Source organism: Phalangium opilio, unplaced genomic scaffold, assembly GCF_054372755.1.
Source record: "Phalangium opilio isolate 3A_F unplaced genomic scaffold, DU_Popi_V2 ptg000329l_1, whole genome shotgun sequence".
Taxonomy (NCBI): Eukaryota; Metazoa; Arthropoda; class Arachnida; order Opiliones; family Phalangiidae; genus Phalangium; species Phalangium opilio.
The window spans coordinates 1,833,479-1,855,310 of NW_028324226.1; the positions used below are offsets into that span (position 1 = coordinate 1,833,479).

Consider the following 21,832-nt stretch of genomic DNA (forward strand, 5'->3'; position numbering starts at 1 on the left):
CTCGATTTACTATAATTAACTTTAGTTTATTAGCTAGATACCTGAAACCAACCCCCACGTTTGTTTGCCAAAACCAATGCAGTATAATTAATAATACAGGTTGCCTATTACAATACGCTTTATTTAAATATAAAAGTTGAATATTAAAAGGATAAACCTTTTCGGGTTTATGTTTAATTTTAATTTTGAATTGTTGTTAGGATTAGGTTTGCTTTGTTGTTAGGCTTAGGTTTAAATCGTGAGGTTTGAATTAGATTTGGTTCAGTTCGGTTCAGTGGGATGTAGGTCAGGTTGCCATCTTGAACCCCATAGTTTCTAGGCTCTATTAATTCGAAACAGCCTCGCTCTGCTAGTTGCACGCATTTACTGAATAAATTCAACTTGAGGTTAAAGGTCATTATAAATTGATAATTGAAGCAAAAGTGACTTTATACTTAATTCAAATAGGAAGTGTTACCTATACGAGGAATAGGGGAGAGAATGTTATATGATATAGTGATTTTATCCGAAAATTTGGCTGGCGTGTTTGACTTTGTCTCAGCTAACTCTTTCCTGGCCCTTCCTTATCTAGCTTAGAAATTTAGAAACAATATTTATATTCTGGACGAAACTCCAGGACGGTGTTGGGAAGTTATAGTTCCCGTGTTGTTTTAACTACAGGCATTGGCTTAAGCTCGGGGTTAACGGGGTCAAGCGTAAATTTCCCCCTGTAGAAATACTATTGTAATCTCGGGTTGGTTATTTCGTAATAGATTAAAATAGCTCCCCCGCCATATTAAAGGCGGGAATCCAAAGGCGGGAAATACGACTTTGAACCTTAAGAGCCCTATAATCGATCGCTAGGTGGTAGGTAGGTAGGTATGCCTTAGCCCGAACGAGAAACACTGATTTAATTGAATTAACGTCGGCGGAAAAGCAAAGACAAGGCGTTGTAGACGGAAAGGTAATATATGCCTATCCGATTCAATAACATTAATGTTGGCCCCCCCCCTGATATTATTAGGGCCTCCCTTAAACACGTCTACTACCTTCGGAATATTCTAATTATATTAGGAATTCACCCTGGCAAACATTTATACAATTCTAATTTAGATAAACACTTCCTGGAATAGACCAGCTTAGAATAATGACGGAGGAATTTTGAGTATGGAATACTTTCCGTCTGCCAATTGTCCCCTATACCCCGACCCCAAATTCCCGCCTTCAATGAATAGACCACTTTACTAGAACCAGGAGTTCATAATAGCCCGAAGTACGAAACTGGTTAAAAAGCCCGTAACAACAAAGTTTCGCCGTAAAGCTCAGCGGATTCATACACCGCTTAACTCCCAAAGAAATAGTTACCCCATTTTTTAGCGCCCACGCGCATTAACTTCCACACTTCCGGTTTAGCACTATTTTTATCTTGTGATTTTGGGAGCGAAAATAGCTCACGTCTGCTTCTGTCGGAAGACTCGGAACGGTGTAAATTAAGCCTTGGCTAAGAAGTTGGCTTTTAGTCGGGGTTTCTAGTTTTCTACAAAACATTTAAACGATCGTCAATGATGTTTTGTTTTGATATGTGTGAGTGAGAAATCCGTGGTTAAATTAAAACGGTTTGGACAAATTTATTCCCAGTTTCTTTAATATAAGAATTGCAACGTGTTTCTACGTCCACCATATCGCTATTTTTCTTTTCGACGGAGATCCCAGCCAACGGAAGTTTTGGAACGAAAACCAAGGAGCATAGATACCACTACGATATACTGTAAGGTTGTATGTCCATAAACAGGCTAATCCATTCTATGCGCAACGACAGAATCTTGTTGTTCGCGATTTTTACCATTAGCTCTATGGCCAGTTTCATACTTCCCCCCCCGAAGGGGGGTTATTATGAACTCCTGCTAGAACTAATTTTATTATTATTATTATTATTATATTTAAAATTGGTGTATTTAACAAAATTTATACAAAGCGGTTGTTTAAATGGAACAAAGCAACAAAACATGTTGTATTGTGCTCGAGGTTTCAAGTTGAGGTTTGTCAACAGTGACATTAGTCAGTTAAAAGGAATTTGAGCTTCTAGTGATTAATTTTAATTAAGTTAAAAGCCAGAACCAATAACGATATGGTTAAGGTAATATCGCGTGTGTTTATCCTAACTTAAAATCATTCTGAAGTTTCCTTTATATACGTTTTTGGGGGGTAGTCACGTCAAAATGGTACAGCCTTGACTACCTTTAAGAATCAATTCAATCTACAGTGCCAAAATTATCAGTGTTGGGATTGGGGAAATTCACGTCTGTCTAAAGTTACGTATATCTTTCATCAAATTATATTGCGAAGGAAGCTGTTAGCCAAATTGCAATCGGTCTATTTGATGTTTAATTTTCGGACATACGTCCAATCCAGTCCAGGCCAGGCTGCACGCGCCATCGTGTGTGCCCTTCCCCAACGGAACGGAAAAGAAAGTATATTTGACGTGACAAATAAAATCTCGGTGACAGAAAAGGATATCCGCTTTCATCCTCACGCGTCACTCGCTCGTTTCCCCTCCGTCATCCACGTTTCTTCTTTCAATCAGGGCACGTGACACCTTTAACCCCCAGAACCGTATGGAATGATTGGCTCGTGCGGAAGGTGCCGCCAGAGGTATAGTAAGGGGGAAAAAGAGGGCTTTACTTCCGCGCCGCCCGGAGTAAATAGATTCCCCCGAATTTGTCATCCGTGGAATATGTAAAAATACTTCAAGATTGAAACTACTTCTTGTACCTTAAAGCCATCGCCCATCTCTCTTTCTCTCTTTTTGCGTCTGAATCGAAAATATCTCTGTATCAACAAAAGTTCATAGTTGAAAACAAAAGTATACCCTTCATTTAAACTTGCTCGCGCCGTGTAATATGAGAACCCCTTTATCTCTCAGAGTAGTGTCGACCCTCCTCAGCGTATGATTACCTTCACTACCTAACAACAGGGAGCATGCGTGAATAGGCTACCAAGAGTTAACATTTGGATCGCCAAGATGCAGTACTATTTTCTGTAAACCTTTAACCCTCAAGAAAGGTTCTTCTCTGATTGGTTGGTTCTTTTAGAGGTCGAGAGGAGGGTCGTTAGCTTCTCATGGCGTCTACAGCCAAAAACTGGGATCTGAAGTGTATACTTTTTGCTTTTATGTATGAACCTTTGGTTAGTACTACCACCCATCTATTTTTATATCTCTTGCCCCATCTTTCGAATCTATTTCTAGTACTTTAAAAGAAAGAAATGGGAAGTAGATCTAGTATTTTTCTATCTTGTGAGGGAAGAAGATAATATAGAAAAACACGAGCTCTTTACACCTAAGCCACCCATCCCGGGGATACGGCGGTGAAACTTACCAGGATCTTTTTAAAGTAAAGATACCGCACCATTCTCCACTGTCATCGCCTTTACTTGTTTGTATTTCTCTCGAGTTAAGCCTTTTTTTCCGGAACGTAGGAGGATGGAGAGATGTTGGAAGAGGGGAGAGAGAGAGAAAGAGAGAGGATTATCCTCGCACACTTTCTCCCCAATTGAGACCATGCCTTACTTTCTCTCTTTGTGAAGCAATTCCACTTTTCCTCGTTCGGTATCATTTCGAACCAAGAGAGGAAAAAAAGCATTAGTCGCGTTTTTAGGTGACACAAAAGAGTTTATCGAATTCTCTCCTGAATTGTTAACACTTTTACTGCGTTAAGTCAGTGCGCGGTCATGTATAAATACTAACGTACGATGTATTCTCATCTCTTACGTTTCACAATTCACTTCGTTTAGGTGTCCGTTGAGGAGAGATAAATATGACTTCCAACCCCCAAACCCGCCACCCTTGTGAGTGAGATTGAAATTCGTTTTTTTTCTCTCTGCGCATGGGCGAAATTTCAAACGCACCACTCAGGATTCTCCAGAGAGATATAGTTCCTTCACCCTCCGTTACGTAGCTACTCGAGGCACCTCAGCTTCTCGGCTGCTGCGCGTATTTGGTGGCGGGCTTTTGGGCCTAGTTGGGAATCCATTATACATTAGTATTTACACATATCCATGGCTAGAGCGTTGAAGATTCTTGCTTGTGCTGAAATAATTCTTAGAACTTTATTTTTCGTTCCGTTTGCTATAAATAGTTCTGTTGTAATAATAGCCTCGCAGTGACTTACTTCTTGTCAATAAGCCTAACAGTTTTTTTTTCTTTTTCGGGGGATTACCCCGCACTGGTCTTTGGATTTAGTTATAAATTTGGAGCTATTCTTTTTATATCTAGAAGGCCAATGGGGTCCATAACGAATTGGAGCGGATTTTGCTATTTTTCTAAGGGGTCCCCTTAAATACTCTGGGCTTTATAACCATCCTCAACACCATTAAAGACTGAGACGTTGCAAAGACCCTTCCCAACCCAGTTTTTATAACTATATTAAATTTTACTTGCCAATATAAAGTATTGTTACGATTAAATTGGATTAGATTTTCTCATTTTTATTTTGGAAGTAATAAAAATTGGACAAATCTGAAAAATAAATATAATTTTTAGTCTGCGTCGTAAAGAGACAGACAGACCTTGATTAAAAATGTTTATTGATACAATTTAGTGTAAATGTTCAGTTAAAATTCCTTCTAGAAAAGAAAGGCGTGGGATTTCTCATTTATTTTTTTTTTTACTCTTTTCTTGCGATACTTTTTAATTATCTTTTTAGAAAGGGGGTGGGTAGGAAACGACGCGGTGTTTTCCTGTATCCATGAGTGGCGTTAGACAAGACCTACTACAGCGCAGTCTCACATAAATCTACTTAAGAAAGAAGCACACACAAAAAAAAAATCCAAATCTTATAGCCCCCTGTGTTTTGAAAAGAAAGAGAACGAGCTAGAGGAAGGAATCCTTTCATAGGGGCGCTGTGGTCGGAAATTAATTACTAAAATGGAACTAGAGGGGGGTCTTCGGCGACATGTACAACTTAACTTCAAAGTAGAACTAAAGAAATAATAGACTTACATAGATTAATTATTAATTTTAGGTTAAAATGACGAAATATTCTGGTGATACATACATGGGTGGCTTTTTTCTATTATGATACACGTTTGACTGATGATAATAACGTTTAAAAATTTGAGGAAAAAGAAAGGGTAAGGTTCTTTAACGCAGTAGGTGTAGTGACGTCTCCCCTCCACGTGCAATATCAACACACTTCCTCTTTATGTTCGCTGTATTAGTTAGCTTCCTTGTCTTTTCTTGGATGGTACAGTACCAACCTCCAAGAATTCCATCCTTCTGTTTATAGAGAAGTGTCTTAGAACCCCCGTTGTCTTGGAAGACCTCACCCATCTCCGGACAATTATTATGCAGTAGGAAGGATTTTAGTAGTGGCTCAGGGTTTTTAGCCTGAAATTGTCTAGTCGCTGTGATTAGTTGGGTTAAAGGATATAGAGCTGGTAATCAATTTCCTTCCTTGGAATTTGATTGAATAAATCTACTGAATTTGAGTCATAAATATACTGACTGATTGATGAACTTGGTATTCTTTCAAGTATTTATCATAGATATGATCATAAGCTTATAAGATATATATGACTACTTCGTAATGCTAGAGACTTACTGAGAGCTAGTCTGCACTAAGCCTATCAGAGCCTCACCTGGCGTCGCTTTACCTCGAATCTATGACCTACGTCACTTCATGACAAGCTCCAGTTTGTAACCAGTGACAAACTTATGGAACATATCTCATGATAAAACTCTTCTGAAATTGCAATCAACTCAATGTGGAAAAAGGATGAAACCAAAAGGGAATAATAATGAGAAGGATGCCACTTGATACTGTATGGATGTAACATGACTTTTAGGAACCTCTTCCCTGATTGGCTAACGAGCTGTCGTCGTTGTGCCGCCGTTTAGTAAAGTAAGGGGCGCATGGAGAACCTAATAATAGTTGAGGATGTAATCCGCATCTTTAATGAAATGAATTTAGCTGTAGTTATCGTAGTAAAACAAAATTGAGCAGACAACATGAGGGGAAAGTGCAGTGGCGTAAGCTAGGGACTATTTTTTGTGTAGTTGCGCGAGCTTTCAGCGTATTTCTGATTCTGAGCTTGGTCAGACTCTCGCGTTACAATCCTGTACCTAGATAGCTCCCTTCTCGTATTATTATTATTCCCCTTTGATAAAACGAGTGGAGCAGAGCAATCACTTCCAAATTCTTATTCCTTTTCCTTCAATCGAAATTTCTTATTTTCCGGGTGATGGAGGGAGAGAGGGAAGAAACGAAAAGATCCATCGTAGACTAGCCGATTGTCACGGCTTTGAAATTCCATCGATACTCTAAAGAGCCAGCCATCTTCAGACATCTCTCATTTCATCCATCCCAACTATACCATTTTCTCCTTCTTTCTCTTTTTCTACCTCTCTACCTCGATCCATCCCAACTGAGAACTTCCATCCTAATCTCCAGTCCACTGGTTTATTATATACAATTTACCTTCGTCCGCATTGTACTCTCTTTATGGATGCGCGAGGCAGGTTCTTTTTCACAATCTTGATAGGAGTCGTTCAACATATTTTAAACATTAAAGGTGATACAGGAATAATAGAAAAATCATTGATACCTCGTACCTTTTTACGCATTAAGGCAGTTAAGTTGAACTTCACGAGATTTTTACCTCGCGATTTTAAATTTTTTTCTTTTCATTTTTTATCAAACGAAATTGAGATTATGATGATAACTTAAGAGAGTAAGAAGTTTTTATAGCGAATTTATGTTTAAAAAATCCTTGCATATTTAGCTTTTTTGGTATTACGTCAATTTCATCGAACGCCTGATAAGCAGTTTGAAAGATTTCTTACGTTTCGTTTCATGTCTTGGAAAAAAGGTTTGAGAGGGGAGAAAGGTGTCTATAGACTGCTATCCCCCTTCTCATTGTGTTGGTACGGTGGCGAGTGCCCACCCACCTGCTCATGCAGTGCTCAGTTTTTGCAGATATGAGACGTCTGTCTACCTTTAGAAGGGGTTTGTTTCTTCTTTAAAAAGAGCCGACGCCACTTTAACAGTTTTTCCAAGTGAATTGAGCGTGTGAGGTCCGTCTCATCTTCTAGACTAGAATATGTTCTCCTTGGTTTTCATATCACGCTTGTATTTTTTTCTTCCTTCTTATCCAATGAGGTCGTGAACCCTAAAACAAAAAAATATTTCATAATATTCGGTAAAGGAACAGCTCTAAATACCCGCTTGGAATTCCTTTCATTATTGTATTTACAGGGTCACCACAGGTCAGAGAAATTCAGGGAATTTCAAAGTGGGCCAAAAAGGTCCGGGAAAAGTCAGGGAATTTAATCTGAAAATTTTGTGGCAGCCCTGATAAAGGAACAGCTCTAAATACCCAGAATTCCGTTCATTGTTATATTTACAGGGCTGCCACGTGTCAGAGAAAGTCGGAGAATTTCAAAATGGGCCTAAAAGGTCCGGGAAAACTCAGGGAATTTGAATCTAAAAACATTTCGTGGCAACCCTGATAAAGGAACAGATCTAAATACCCAGAATTCCTTTCATTAGGGGTGCCATAGATCAGGGAAGACCTGGAAAACTCAGGAAATTTCAAAATGGGCCAAAAAAGTCCGGGAAAAGTCAGGGACTTTGAATCCGAACATTTCGTGGCAACCTTGATAAAGGAACATACAGCTCTACATACCCAGAATTCCTTTCATTATTATATTCAGTTTATTTTGACTATAGATGAAAATTGAAACCAAGGAACTTAGGGCCATCCCAATTCCCAATGTGTTTTTAGAAATGACCCCACTCTTACAGTCATAATAAATATCTTTGAGCTTGTGTTAGGACAGACGTCTGAATATTGTATTACGGACAGAACTTCTTCGAGTCCAAGTTAAACTAATAAACGAACCAAAAGCGAGCAGGGGTTGAGTTTCTCTGGTATGGTTGGTATAAATTTACCAACCAAAAGGGGCCGCTGCGAATAACAAAACAGTTTTATTTTTTAAAGCAATTTTCGCTTCTCGAGGGTTGCCGCAACGCTTTTAGGGGCAATGTGCACTTTGTCAACTGAAGAAGTGTTTACTTTAAGACACATCTATGGTTTTCCTTCCCTTTTAGCGAAGTCAGTCAGACATTGTTTACGTTTGGAAATTGAATAGGGCCATTTATAACGCAATTAGACCAATACATTTGGTGAAATTGTTTACGAGAGGTTGGACACTATCCTAGGTTTTAGTTTGAAGCGAAAAAATAGACACTAACCACCTCGGGGATATTATTATGAATTCGGCTGGTAATATTCGCAGCAGCATCGTCCGCACGCACGACTTCGATACAAGTTGGGTGGTCCATGTTCGGCCTTTAGTCTCGCGGGCCCTTCAAATTTCCTTTCCCAAGGACGTCTAAGTATAAAATATTTTTCATCCCAAAGCCGTAATTATGTTAATTACGCCCCTAGAAGTCGTCTGCTTCCCCTTAAGTTACTTCGGAGATATTTTTCACCATCCAGAGTTCTACGCCAGGACTTATCTATTATAGATAAGCCTAAAACCTGAATTAATGCTTTTCATGTATCTATCTGTTACCTTACGTTACCTATACTGAGAACAAATTTTTTATCATTGTTTTTATTTTTTTCAAGTAGCGTGTAACGAAATTTAAATGGTCCGTAGATAATCAGATGGAAAATAATTTAAAAGTTATTCGGGTTGCCCTTGAACTTAATTTAACCGATTTTCTGAGTAAACTTAAAAGGGAAGGACGTTATTTAATTTATGTAATGTCTTAATTAACGCAAGAAAAAAGGGACTGTCTTGAGAAATTTTCAATTTTCTTTAAGTTACGTATTTTAAAATAACTTATATGGGATTAAAAAAAAATGTTTTTTGATGGTTATTTATACAGGGTGTTTCAAAAAGGAAAGGGTAATTATAGGACCAAAGTACAGTGGGATGGTTGGATCTATGGGAAATCAATTTTGAGTCGAAAATGTATGTAACTTCTATGGGAAGTCAAGTTATGATTGAAGTGTTTTATGGATGACCCCTTATTGAAAATATCCCTGTTTATCAATTCAGTTTCTTACTAATTTTTGGGGGTCAACTTTAAACACCAACCGTAATCATAGAAGTTACATTTTCGACACTAAATTGATTTCCCATATGATTGGAGTGTTTTAGGGATGACCCTTTAAATTTGCTTAAGAAAATACTCAATTATCCAAGGGATCATTCGTAAAAGATAACTTTTAAACGGTGAATTTTAGGGTAAAATGGTGATAGAAGTTACAATTTGGATTTCCCTGAGAACCTTCCTACTGTACCGAATTCGTTCCTAACCCTTTTTGTAACACCCTGTATATATTTTTGGGGATATAGGGATTTTTTAAAATCTTATCATCGACGGTATATTATATATATTTTCTTCTATAAAGACCTATGAAGGCTTGCTTTTTTTCTACTCCCATTTTCTCTCCATCATCTTTGGAGGCTCCCGATATTCTAGATGAAGAAGAACTAAGAAGATGACGAGCGAGATAATGACGCTATGAACTATATAAGAACGGAACGGGCCCGTTTAAGAACGCTTTCTCAAAGATAAAGATTTTTTTAAGCCTTTAAGCGGACTTTCCCCTCCATCTTCCTTTTTATCCTCTCTCTCTCTCTCTCTCTCTTTCTCTCTCTCTCTCTCTCTCTCCCGAAAGAGAAAAGATCTCGTTCTCGTCTTCATCCCGTTAACGGAGGAAAATCTTTTTTATTTATTTCGGCGTCGTTGCATGCAACAGCTTTTCCAAATTTTAAACCCCGTACCCCTGCCCCTACTTCGCAATCTTAAAAAGGATCGATTTCTTTATATACAGGGTGTTTTTGATAAGTCTGCCATAAATTACAGGGTGTAGGCCTAGGAGTTCTTTGGGTCAAAGTTACCAGAACATTCTGGGGCCTAAAACATTTGGATACGTTGGAGATATGGGCTCCTATCATTGATTGGCCCCTAAAACAATTAAGGAAATAGTCACAAATTTGGAGTAATTAGCGTTACTTTACCAGCAAACACAAACTTCTACCCATTTAGTAGTGAACATTTCTGCTAGATAAATGTTCAGTAACGTTCTTAGATTGAAGATTGATATGTCTTACTTCACATGTATGACTATTACATTGTTTTTTAGGGGACAATCAACCCATATCTCCTTAACTAAATGTTGTAGACCGCATCCGCATTCTTTGACATGCACCTTGCACTTTGTTGACCCTAAGAACACGGCCTTTTATTTATGGCAGACTTATTAGAAAACACCGTTTATAAAAATGAAAAAATCTACGAGAAAAATTCCCTTTAGAGCGCATTAATCTGATATAAATATTCCTTCGAAACGTCTTAGAAAGATAGACGCTTATACGTCTGTAATCTTTTGCCCTGATTATATTTAAAAGCGTAAGTAAATTGCTCTCTTGTAGGTGGGAGATCGTGAAGAATTTTATCTATAAGTTTTAACAACTTCTAATCCATAAAGTCTAGAATTAGGTATAAAAATATATATTTATATTTAATACAAACCGAGCATTCTTTATTTATTTATTTATGCGCTTTAGTTCTAGTTTAGGCATGCATTTGTGCATTGTAACTCCAGGTCGAGACTACGGCTGTCAACGGTGTTGTAAGCCTTTGCCTGGACCATCTAAACTAAAATATAAGTAGCTGGAGTGATGCTAAATTATGTAGAAAGACGTACGTTATTTTATAAGCAACAAGCTCTTAGCTTAACGAGAAAGAAGTGACTATACTTACTTACCCCCTTACAACCAACAGAAAAAAAAATATATATATATAATCCAAGTCCCTGAGGTTTGCTAGAGAGAGAAACTTTTGTCAAGTAAAAAACGTAATAAGAATGGGTTTTCCGAGCGATTTATGGTTCACAACGGGACAAAAGAGAGTCGTTAGTCCTCAACGCTATTTGGATTGTCAGACAAAACCCCCACTAGCTATAGAGAAAGACTCGGAACAACCAACCGCCAAGGCCTAGAAAAAGAAAAAATACAAGCCAAGGCTTAAGGGATTTGAAATATATATATTCGTGTACGGTTTTGCATACCACGTGGTGTGTGTGGTTACAGTTGAACTTTGTAAAAGGCAAAGACAAACTGTAGGAGTCCATAAGCGGATCAGTTTTGTTTTTTCCTTCTTCTTCTAGTATGAGATGGGATGGGGCTTTGGGGCAGACAAAAAAAAGGGGTCCTTTGGGGACTCCTGGCTGGACCCCTTCGAACTCGAATCACTAGAAGTGTATGTATGTAGTCTAGAAGGTAATAAACCGGGCTTTTATAGGTGAATAAACTTTGAATTTTTGGTGTATCCTTTATATATACTATGTATTACGAACCCCGGTTTTTGAAATATCGTCTCCTAAATCAGTGTCTTATTTTTTTAGGAAAGGGGGTCGTACGTTAAGGATAGAAAATAGGATTAAATCAATTAATAAAGATTATAGGAATGGCTACGCCGACAATTGAATTTCTCAAATCCGTTTTTGCTCGACAGTATCCGTGTCTCCGTCTCTCAAAACTCTCGACCTTAGCAAGGACCATTTTAGCAGACTTATCGGGCTAGCTTGTAGACGTCTTTTGTAGGTTGCCATAATCTTATTAAGGAAAAGGCCGGAATTGATTTGGGTTGAATTAGTCTATAAGAAGGGCGGTACTAACAAGATACTTTATAAAGGGCATTTAAAATTTAAAGCACAAGCCTTAAATATCTAAGATTAAAGGAAAGGTTCAGGTAACGTAATATTATACCTTAAAATAACGGCGTTTTTCTAAATATAAAAGGAAAACTATTAAAAGAAATAAATGTTGCTAATTATTACCATGGAATTAGCATTTAATTATCCTTTAATTGGTTTAGTGGCATCTGCTAAACCGAACCTTTTACCCCCTACTTTACCCTCAGCCAGTTAGAATTCAGCCAATCCTGTAGGGGTAAGAGGTTCGGACTAGCAGACGCCACTAAAGCAATGGCCGATGGCGCAGTAGTCATCGTTTTTAAGACTAATTAAATGCCAATTATTTTGTATTAAGAGATATTGTATTTATTTTTTTTATAGTTGGAAAAAGGCCGTTCTTTTAAGATATAATATTACCTGAACTTTTCCTTTTTAAGTTAAATTTTAATTTATTTTAACTTAAATTCAATGTTCTTCTGTATACTTATTTATTTTTATGGAAGATCCCTTATCATTCAATATTAATCTTGAAATTTTTATTTTCCCCCCGCTGTGGAAGAAAATAAAAAAATAAATGTTTTGTTCTCACCAATTTTCAGTTGGAATTTTTGTTCTTTCAATCTTATTGGATTTAATAGCACTTTCAATTTGACATCCGTAACTAATAGAGCCAGTTCTATATACAGTATATCGCCCCAACATATATTTTTATACCAAAAAGAATATATACCCCTAGAGAGTGAGATTGAGAAAGAGTAAACCTTTTTTCTTTTTCAAGGAAACTTGATAAAAATATTATTCGAACCTCTTTGAATAAAGTGAGTTAGGCATAAGCCTTTGCAAATATTCATTTTATTTATGATAGTTCAGATCGTAATGATGTAATGTAAGGGAGCTAAGGGAAGGGGAGGACCCATGGTTGGTTGTGTATGGTGTTTTTTGTATAGTGTTTTCCAATCACGTCCCATTTTTATTAGTATACTTTATAGGAAAGACATCGTTATGGCTAACTTGTCCCCAACTCGTATCGTAAATTGTCCCCGACCGCGTTACCCTTTACTTCTCCCAACTCCAAAATAAAAATAATGAAAAAAGAAAAAAAAAATACCCCCATCAGTGCCGTCTGCTTACGTTTAACAACAGAAGTTTGTAACATGTAGACGTACCTGGAATTTTATTTTATCTATAATTACATCGCAATATTATACAGGGTGTTTCAAAAATGGTGATTATAGGAACGAAGTACTTAAGAGTGGGATGGTTCTATGGAAAATCAATTTTGAGTCGAAAATGTATTAATTTCTAAAACATTTTTCCATGAGAGGGCCATTTAGAGTGTTTTTTAAGAATGACCCCTTAAATTTAAGTAACAGTCTGAAAGACCATGATTTCTAATTTAATTAAGGGGTCGTCCCCAAAGCACACCTAATTGTAATTTGTAACTTGTACACGCTAGCCCTAGTTACATTGATGTCATACTGTACATCAATTTCGACTCAGAATCTATATTGACAAATTCCTTTTATTACAAATAGAGAAACCAACACACAGGGGCAAGAAGCTCCGCTAGAGGCAGCACGAGTTGGTTAGCCTCCTGCGTCTAGTGAACTCGGGCTCCGTCTGATGTTGCTTCTTCGCGAGAGGGAGGATACTCCATTGGTTCCCTCGCCCATAATTAAACGAATTTATCTGTTTCCCATCCCTGTATACTTCGATTTACATTCTTCTGCTATTAAGAAATATTTCTTCCCTTTTTAAAGAAGAACACGTCAGATTTCTTTTCGTTTTCGTCTTTTGGTTTTTTTTTTCTATAATATAATATACACACTCGAGCAAGGAGACTCTACTCTGGTTTATAGGATTGTAAATTCTTTCAAATATGGATATGTCACGCGATACCAAACTTTATTTCTTAGCCTGCCTAACTTCGTAGACTTTCTCTCTTATTTTATTTCTTGTTGGGGATTTAAAAAGAAAAGAAAGAAAAACCATCTGATAAAGAAAGAGAAGAAAAAATAATGGGTAATTCGTGCCCCGTTTCTTAAAAATCGTCTTTTAAAAAGACCCCTAACCTTTTTTTGTTGTTGTACCTAACCTTCTTCTCCTTACCTAATACTAACCCGGGGTCACCTAACCACGTGACCCCTTTTCTTTGTTAACTTTGACCGATGATACCCTTGTTATTTTTAAGGAGTATTTATTGAACGTTAATTTGTTTAATTATTGATTTTACTTTATTAATTATGTTTTTTTATGATTTTTGTTAAATTTTGTTTTTCTTTTTTGTTCATTATTTTCAGCGCCCGTTCCTAATTTCAGTTTGCGACCCCCGTTATTAGGTATTATTATAATTTTAATTTTTATTAATTAATTATTTTGGTTTTTAATTAAGTTGGTGATGGTTTACATTATTATTATCATCATAAGTTTATAAGATATGTTCCATCCATAAGTATGACACTACCTATACTTCGTAATGCTAGAGACTTTCTGAGAGAACATACGAGAATTGAAGTCCTACACTCGGTTAGTTTGCAGGACTTCCATCTTCTCCTATTTAGTCTGTACTAAGCCTTTGACAGCGCCAAAACCAGACGTCGCTTTACCTACGTCACTTCATGACAAGCGCTCAGTAAGCACTAACCAGTGACAAACTTATGGATGGAACATTTCTTATAAATTTATGTTGATATTATTACATAGTTTATTTTTAATTACAAGTTTATGAGATACTTTTTAAACTTAATGGTGAACATTGTATAATTACTAAGAACGGTTTAATATATTTTTAATATAATAACATTGTTTCAGTGGCTCGTTAAGTTTTGAGATAGTCATTTAGTAAGCCCGGGTAATTTAGGGCGCTAAATAGCCCTCGTTTGGCGCGTCATTCGAAAAGAGAGAGGGGGGGGAGAGATACGAGCCCGTCATTGTTAGTTCAGAATATATTTTTTTTAAGCTGATTTATTAGACAACCTTTCTTTTGTTTTTATATACGTTGCTACATACAAATAGAACGAAGTTATACTTCAAAAGTATGCTAGGCTACAGTATGTTGTCATAAGACAGCAGACGGCTGGCTAAGAATCCACGAGCTAAGCCTTGCTCTGTTTGTTTGAAATAAAAAACGAAAAAATAGTGATTTATAGCTTTGGTCCTTCATCTAATAGTGTTTTCCTTTGGGTCCTCGCGGAGCGCTCCCATGGAGGAATAAAAGTAGGAGATCCTATTCTTCAAAAACAGTCTTCAACGAAGCTAGAAACTACTACTACCTATTTTATTGCTCCTTGGGAGCGCTCCGCGAGGACCCAAAGGAAAACGCTCTTACTCTTCTTCCAAGAGAAACTCCTTTGTTTAAATACATCCCTTAGTTTTATTTTCTTTTAGAAAAAAATTTCTTAGACATTTATAAGAATTCGTTTTCTTAATAAAAAATAAATGTAGATAAAGTACAGGCGTAAAGGTGGTGGTATATTTATACAGGGTGTTTCTGATAAGTTTGTTCCATTAATTAAAGGGTACGCATGTTCTGTGGGTTAAACTTAGTGGAAAGTGATAAAGAACATGGGGCCAATCAATGTTTGGAAGCCCATATCTAAATGTTGTAGACTCCATGTTCTTTGGGACACTTTCAATTCAGTTCGACATTTTAAAAACACACCCTTTAAATTATGGCAGACTTATCAGAAACACTCTGTATATTTTTCAATTAATTTTAAAGTAGGTTTTAATTAAAATCCGAAATTAACGTATACGTATTCGAAATTGGAATCAAGAATTTTTTGATAAGATTTTAGTTTTCGTTTTTCCCCCAATTTTCGTTAGAGCGCAATATATCTGTATAAAATGTGCTAAATTAGGCCTAAAATTTAACCTATTATTTTTTATTCGATTTTCATTAGATCGCTTAAACTACGAGACGAAATACGCTTGCGAAGGTCGTGAGTTAGAAGTCTCCTGCGATGTCGGAGTCATCCGACTTATTCGTGGTAATTACGGCCGGTTTAGTATCAGTTTGTGCAATGACCATGGCAACCTGGACTGGAGCGTCAACTGTATGTCCTACAGATCCTTCCTCATCATGCAAAATAAGTAAGTACCTAAGTAGAAACCCAACCCAATCGCGGATTAATTCTGGGAAAGCAAAGAAATAGTACCGCTTGTTTCGCATTAGATGAACCAACAGCAGTGTTGGTCATCTCAAACGGACCCTTAATGGACTGGACTATATGGTTTCGGTGCCCAATATTTTTCTTGACGAAATAGCTTAAGTTTGCGCGTATTAATACTTAATAAGGTAGACACTGACAGAAGGTGATAATAGAAGAAGGATGACCTTCTGTATCCTCTTAATGCTTTAGTTTTATGTAACATGATTCTTCCCAGGCTCATGGCTCATGCACATTTTTGTGTTGCTCTCCTGCTTATCAAACTTTAGATGGGCATCGTACCATGAGGTGAATTCTATAAGTGTTTGGTACTAAATCCTCAGCAATCAACCCACAATCCTCGTCTTGAAATGGGACAAAAATCTGTGCACAGGCGCTATAGAGTATTGATCAGGGAACTGTTTATCGCGTTTGTAATTCTGCTTAGTAACCTTGCTTCAAAAGTAAAGCCTGGGATATTGGGAAGAATTACAATTACCCTGGCCGCTTTGTGGTACACTTCTCTCAAAGAGAAGTATTATATACTTCTGGTTGTAACGGTACTCAATATGGTTTAGGCACCGGTTATTATTACTTTGCTTTATCTCTGGGTTGGTTATTTTTTTTAAACAATACAAGACAGTGCAATGTCTTTTACGAGGACCATAAACCTTAGCTAAATGTTTTTAAAAGCGTATAGCGACGGATGGTAGCCGTAGGGTGTCTCTTTTTAATATAAAAAAAAGTTACTTACTAACCTTCACTGACTTTATACCGTTTTACGACGGACTTAGGTTTTTTTTATACACCTATACACTAAAATGACATTTTTGCCCAAGAAAATGCTAAGCCCACGCTGGAGGCAATGTTGGGTTTTACCTTCTTCCGTAACTCTTTTGACCTTCTAAAGTAGATCCTACTTTAATACCCGTGGACTTCGTTTGATGTTTCTAGAACTTAATAGAGTTACTTGGGGTCTAAGATAGCTTTTTTTTTTTTTTTTTTTTTTTTAATCTTGTAGGTGTAGCCAAAAACAGAATTGTAGCGTGGTTGTGTCCAGTAGTTTATTTGGAGATCCTTGTCCCGGAACTGAAAAATATTTGGAAGTTCAGTATCATTGCGTTTCTGGTAAGTTAAGACTTTGTTGTATTGCAAGTACTTGTTGTGATTTACTTACGAAACTATTCTTGTAGACAATTCCTCGTTTGGTTCAAAGAAACGTCTCAATTCCACGACAAATTCCACAAGTGTCGCTAATAACGAGACAAAAGACGCCACCCAAAAACCGCCTTCCGCGTCACCATCCTCCAAAAATGATACCACATCCGTCTTAGTTACGTCATCACCTCCTAACCCTGGTGGTGGGGCTGGTTCCGTTAGTAATTCCAAGTCGAAACCAGGAGGAAATAACTCTCCCAAGTCCTCAATCGGAGCCATGAATCCTTCACCGACCACGCAAACTTCCGTTGACCTTCTCAACCCGGAAGTTGGTGGTGCCAAACCTGAAATGGGTTCTAATACAGTGGCCCCATTGGTTGTTAATAACGAAGATGGTCCAGGAGGAGGAAGTGGCGGTAAAGATAACAACAGAGAAACATCCGTTACCATCGAGGATTTTTTCTGTCCACCAGTCTTGGCACGGGGATTGGTCTGGAATTGGACGCGAAGTGGCGAAGTCTTCGTTCAGAAATGTCCGGGCGGTTCAACCGGTAAGTAATCCCCTAAACTTGGGTGTTTTTTAAAAAATAGGAACTCTGAACATTGTTAAGCCTAAATTTAATCCCATCAAGTTATAATGGGTATTCGGGCATTAAGAGAGCTGTTTTTGACAGGTTTGGCCCGTTGGGAATGCGGCGATAATCCCGTTTCCTGGAAACCTTCTAGTCCCGATCTCCGAGATTGCAAATCCGTTTGGGTCGAAAATCTACGCGAAAGGGTAAGTTTAAGTTGTTTTTAAAACATCTGGCTTTTAACCCCCAGTGATAATCCTATACTTGTAAGCTTTACTTTAGTTTCGGGGTGGTTTTTTTTATTTTTTCGGGACGTTTAAATCGCTTTTTACCTTGTTGTAATTAAACTGGATTAAGTACTTAAATATCCATTAACTAATCGAGATTGTAGCGCAACTTTAATAATTAAGTTTACGCGTCCTACGCGATCGCTTTATTCCTTCGCAACGCTTTGGTCTAAACCCACGTAATTTATTTTGATATACCGATTAAAAAAACATCGTTCGGATTAGTCGAATCAATCACTTGTCCTGTCTCTTTTCCTATCCATGATAGTCGATATAGCAAACGCCTCTTAAACATTTTCTTTTTCGTGGCTCTTCATTTTTCGGAAGCGTTTATATTGATATCGAGATGTCACTTGAACTTTTCCTCCTTTTACTCGAAGTTAATAAACTAAAAGTACTTTATTTTTAGACAAAGGTAGTAGCGTAGGTTTATAAGATATGTTCAATAAGTATGACACTAACAACAACTCGTAATGCTAGAGGCGTACTGAGAGTTAGTTCGAGAACGACTCAGCTATAGTTTTGCAGAATTTCCATCTTCCTATTTAGTCTGCATTACTAAACCTTTGGCAGCGCCTCACCAGGCGTTGCTTTAGAAATAATATATGACCTACGTCACTTCATGACAAGCTCTCAGTAACCAGTGACAAACTTATGGAACATATCTTATTAAGTTGTGGGTTGTGATAGTAGTAAGTAATATTACCGAAAGAATTTCAAAGTTTAAACGTATTCAACTTCTATTTATCTGCTTCTACTTCGGGCGATAACTCGAAAAACGGCTTAAGTTTCTTGGATGGTTATAATCCGGTATAGCTGTAGAGAACCCAAGCTTGGTATAAAAAAATGCGCGCGTAAATCAATGTCGTATTAACGTCGCGTCACGGTGTGGTTTTAAATCTGACGCCTATGTACCTACTGCTGGTATTCTTTATTTAAATTTATGTTCCTCACTTTTGAATCCCTCATAGTTGATTGAAGGCGATTCCGTCATCAGTATCGCCTCGGAATTGTCATTGATGACGCAAACGAAATCCCTGTTCAGTAAAGACTTGTACCACGTGACGGATTTGATCGAACAAACTTTGTCTCGCGCTGTTAATGGAATGGAAGAATTTCTAGACATGTGGAGGCGATATCAAATATTGCGTGAACTACTACAGGTACTTGATTTATATTAAGAGGTGACCAAGGGTTAAGTTTAGGAGGACTAAAGGGTTGTATCCGTGTTTAGTCTATCGTGGAGACCGTCAGTAAATTATTGGATAAAACTCAGCAAGATGCTTGGTTAGATTTGACCTTATTAGAGCGCAAGGAAATTGCTTCGGCCTTATTGGACGGTATTGATAACAGCGCGCTATTGTTAGCCGAAGCGTCCAATCAGGAAGGCCTTTACAGATTAATGAGAGATAATATTTGTAAGTACTTATCCGTTTTTTTTTCGGTCTTTGTAAGTACTTAAGTACTTGTCTGATTAGAGGAAGGGTTATATTATATTTCAACAGGGTTATCAGTACAAGTCCTCGATGTCCGCAACATGAATTTCGTCTCGTTTCCACCGAGAAACGAAATTGGTAACGAGGACGATGTATCCTCATGGGTTAGGATGGAAGATTCGTTAGTTCTACCAGCCGACGCCATCTTGGACTATTCCAAGAGCGGTGTTACTAAGATAGTTTTCGTGGCCTATAACGGCATGAGTCAACTCTTGGCACCCGAAACGGGCGAGAATCAGTTCCGGTTTCACGCACCCGGCGAAGATGACGCTAGAAACATTTCTCAGATTGTTAATTCGCGCGTTGTGTCCGCTTCCATTGGACAACAACCTGGAAGAGGCGCGGAACTGACCCAACCCGTCATCGTCACCTTGAAACATTTACAAGAGGATAACGTCACTAACCCTAAATGCGTCTACTGGGATTTTAATTTGAGGAAATGGTCCGAGGAGGGTTGTTGGGTTTTGTCCTCGAATCGAAGTCACACTGTCTGTTCTTGCACTCATTTGACCAATTTCGCGGTTGTCATGGATGTTCAACCGACACCCGTAAGTCCCTTTTATATATAAAAACGTTCTTAAATTTTTCCAGAAAACCATTTTTATCATTGAAATGTATTAAGTAGTGGTAGATTCTAAATCTTATTTCTTACGCTTAAAACCAGACATTTTTGCAGGCCATTCCTTCGCAGAAGATTCTTAGATTGGTGTCCTCTGTCGGGTGTTACATCGCGGCGTTCTGCTTCCTCGTTGCCTTTATAGTTTTGCAGATTCAACGGTAAGTAACTCTTTTTTGCATTACAATTACTATTACTATTCCGAATACATACCAGAATGAGGACCAAGGCTAAATGAACTCTTCAATTTCGTTTTCTCTCTAGGCACATGGTGGGTGATTACGTCACGATCCACAAGAACTTGGCGCTTTGTTTAACGGTGGCCGAGATACTTTTCGCCGCCGGATTGGACCAAACTCATTTGCCAGTTTTATGCGGAGTTGTGGCTGGATTGTTGCACTACTTTTTCTTGGTTGCCTTCATCTGGGTCTTCTTGGAGAGCTTCCACATTTACGTCCGTCTTGTTGAAGTCTTCGACGGCGACAAATCCAAGAGTATTTGGTATTACGGATTGGCTTACGGAACACCCGCTTTGATAGTTGTCATCGCCGCCTTGGTTGACAGAACCAGTTACGGGACGCGACAGTATTGCTGGTTACAAGCTGACAATTACTTCATATTTAGCTTCGTGGGACCCGCAGTTGGCATTCTCTTTGTAAGTACTACATTTATGACGTTTCATTTCTCTTCATTTTTGGTTTTGGGAAAGGGGTATGGTTGAATGGAGCTCGTTAGTAAATAATATTCGTATTTCCGCCGCATTCGAAATCATCAAATCGTACTCCTTTGATCTCGGGCAAACTAACTAGTTCTTTTGAAATCCTAAAGTTTTCTATTTATTTTCCACCAAAGCTGGCTCATTACTGCAAAATTAAATTTATACCGCTCATATAAGATATATGCTCAGGGTTTGTATGAAGCCTGGAAAACCTTAATAAGTCGGGGATTTGTAAAATATGGAAAAAAGTCAGGGATTTCGTTAGGTGTATCGAACCTTGCTTTGAGCAATGTAAAATAAATAACAGATGTTATGAAGTGGGCTCTGCGTGTAAACACCTTAAAATGGTCAGGGGTAACCTGTAAAAGTTGTGGTCTTCATTACTAAAATTCCCCGTCCGAACCATGATACTCTATTGAAATAATTTCTCCCTTTCAAACGTATATACTCTTTTAATTAGTGCCTTCGCAATTAGCATTGACCATTCCTATTTACCTACCAAACACTTGCCCATTATGGCAAAGACCTACAGTCTGACAGTCTCTAGGTATATGGATATTTGTGGAAGCAAATAAAGTAGATCAATATCTCAACTATCTGATGGTATATTTGAAGTCTCTGTTAATTTGCAGCTGCTGGATAAACCTGGTCCGGTATTAAAAGCCCCCTCTTACTCTATCTCTCTCCTTCTTATTAAGAAGTCCAAACTAGCTATCCAGTAACAGAGAGGGAGCAATTAATTACTTTCAAACGTTTTAGTAACGAAAGCTTTCGTTCCAATTTCTTGATATACTTGACTAAATGTATGCCCAAAAAGGTACAGCTAAGTGTCCACTTAGCTAAAACGAATGGAAAACAGGTTGAATTTCAAAGCGTAATTGTAACCCAATATCTCTTCGGTCTCATTCGTTACCAAATTTCTCGTTCATTAGTCCTTTCGGAACCCTTTGAAATCTATCTACGTTCCCTTGAATCTGAGTAACGATGGCAATTAATGTAATGCTTAAACCTTTCCTTTTTCTTGGAAGCGAAGGCACGCCATGGAAACCTTTGATTTTTTTCATCATCCTGGAACTTATTAAAACTAGGGTAGTTTTTTTCCTATTAATTCCTCATCTGAATCATTTTTATTTTTACGTTTTT

General features: G+C 37.8%; 1 protein-coding gene across 4 annotated transcripts in view; it reads left to right on the forward strand.

Moving 5' to 3' along the window:
- Positions 1-21,832, forward strand: part of LOC149610225 (latrophilin Cirl-like) — a 180,174-nt gene that overhangs the window by 152,137 nt on the left and 6,205 nt on the right. For 2 of the 4 annotated variants that reach the window (XM_089859280.1, XM_089859276.1), the window contains exons 3-12: positions 13,995-14,033; positions 15,597-15,786; positions 16,864-16,970; positions 17,036-17,551; positions 17,675-17,778; positions 18,831-19,022; positions 19,094-19,277; positions 19,365-19,903; positions 20,020-20,132; positions 20,236-20,626. In XM_089859280.1, the coding sequence (XP_089715406.1) occupies positions 13,995-14,033; positions 15,597-15,786; positions 16,864-16,970; positions 17,036-17,551; positions 17,675-17,778; positions 18,831-19,022; positions 19,094-19,277; positions 19,365-19,903; positions 20,020-20,132; positions 20,236-20,626 (2,375 nt within the window). The remainder of the gene's footprint in view (positions 1-13,994; positions 14,034-15,596; positions 15,787-16,863; positions 16,971-17,035; positions 17,552-17,674; positions 17,779-18,830; positions 19,023-19,093; positions 19,278-19,364; positions 19,904-20,019; positions 20,133-20,235; positions 20,627-21,832) is intronic. The other 2 variants (XM_089859277.1, XM_089859279.1) reach the window with 2 other exon arrangements.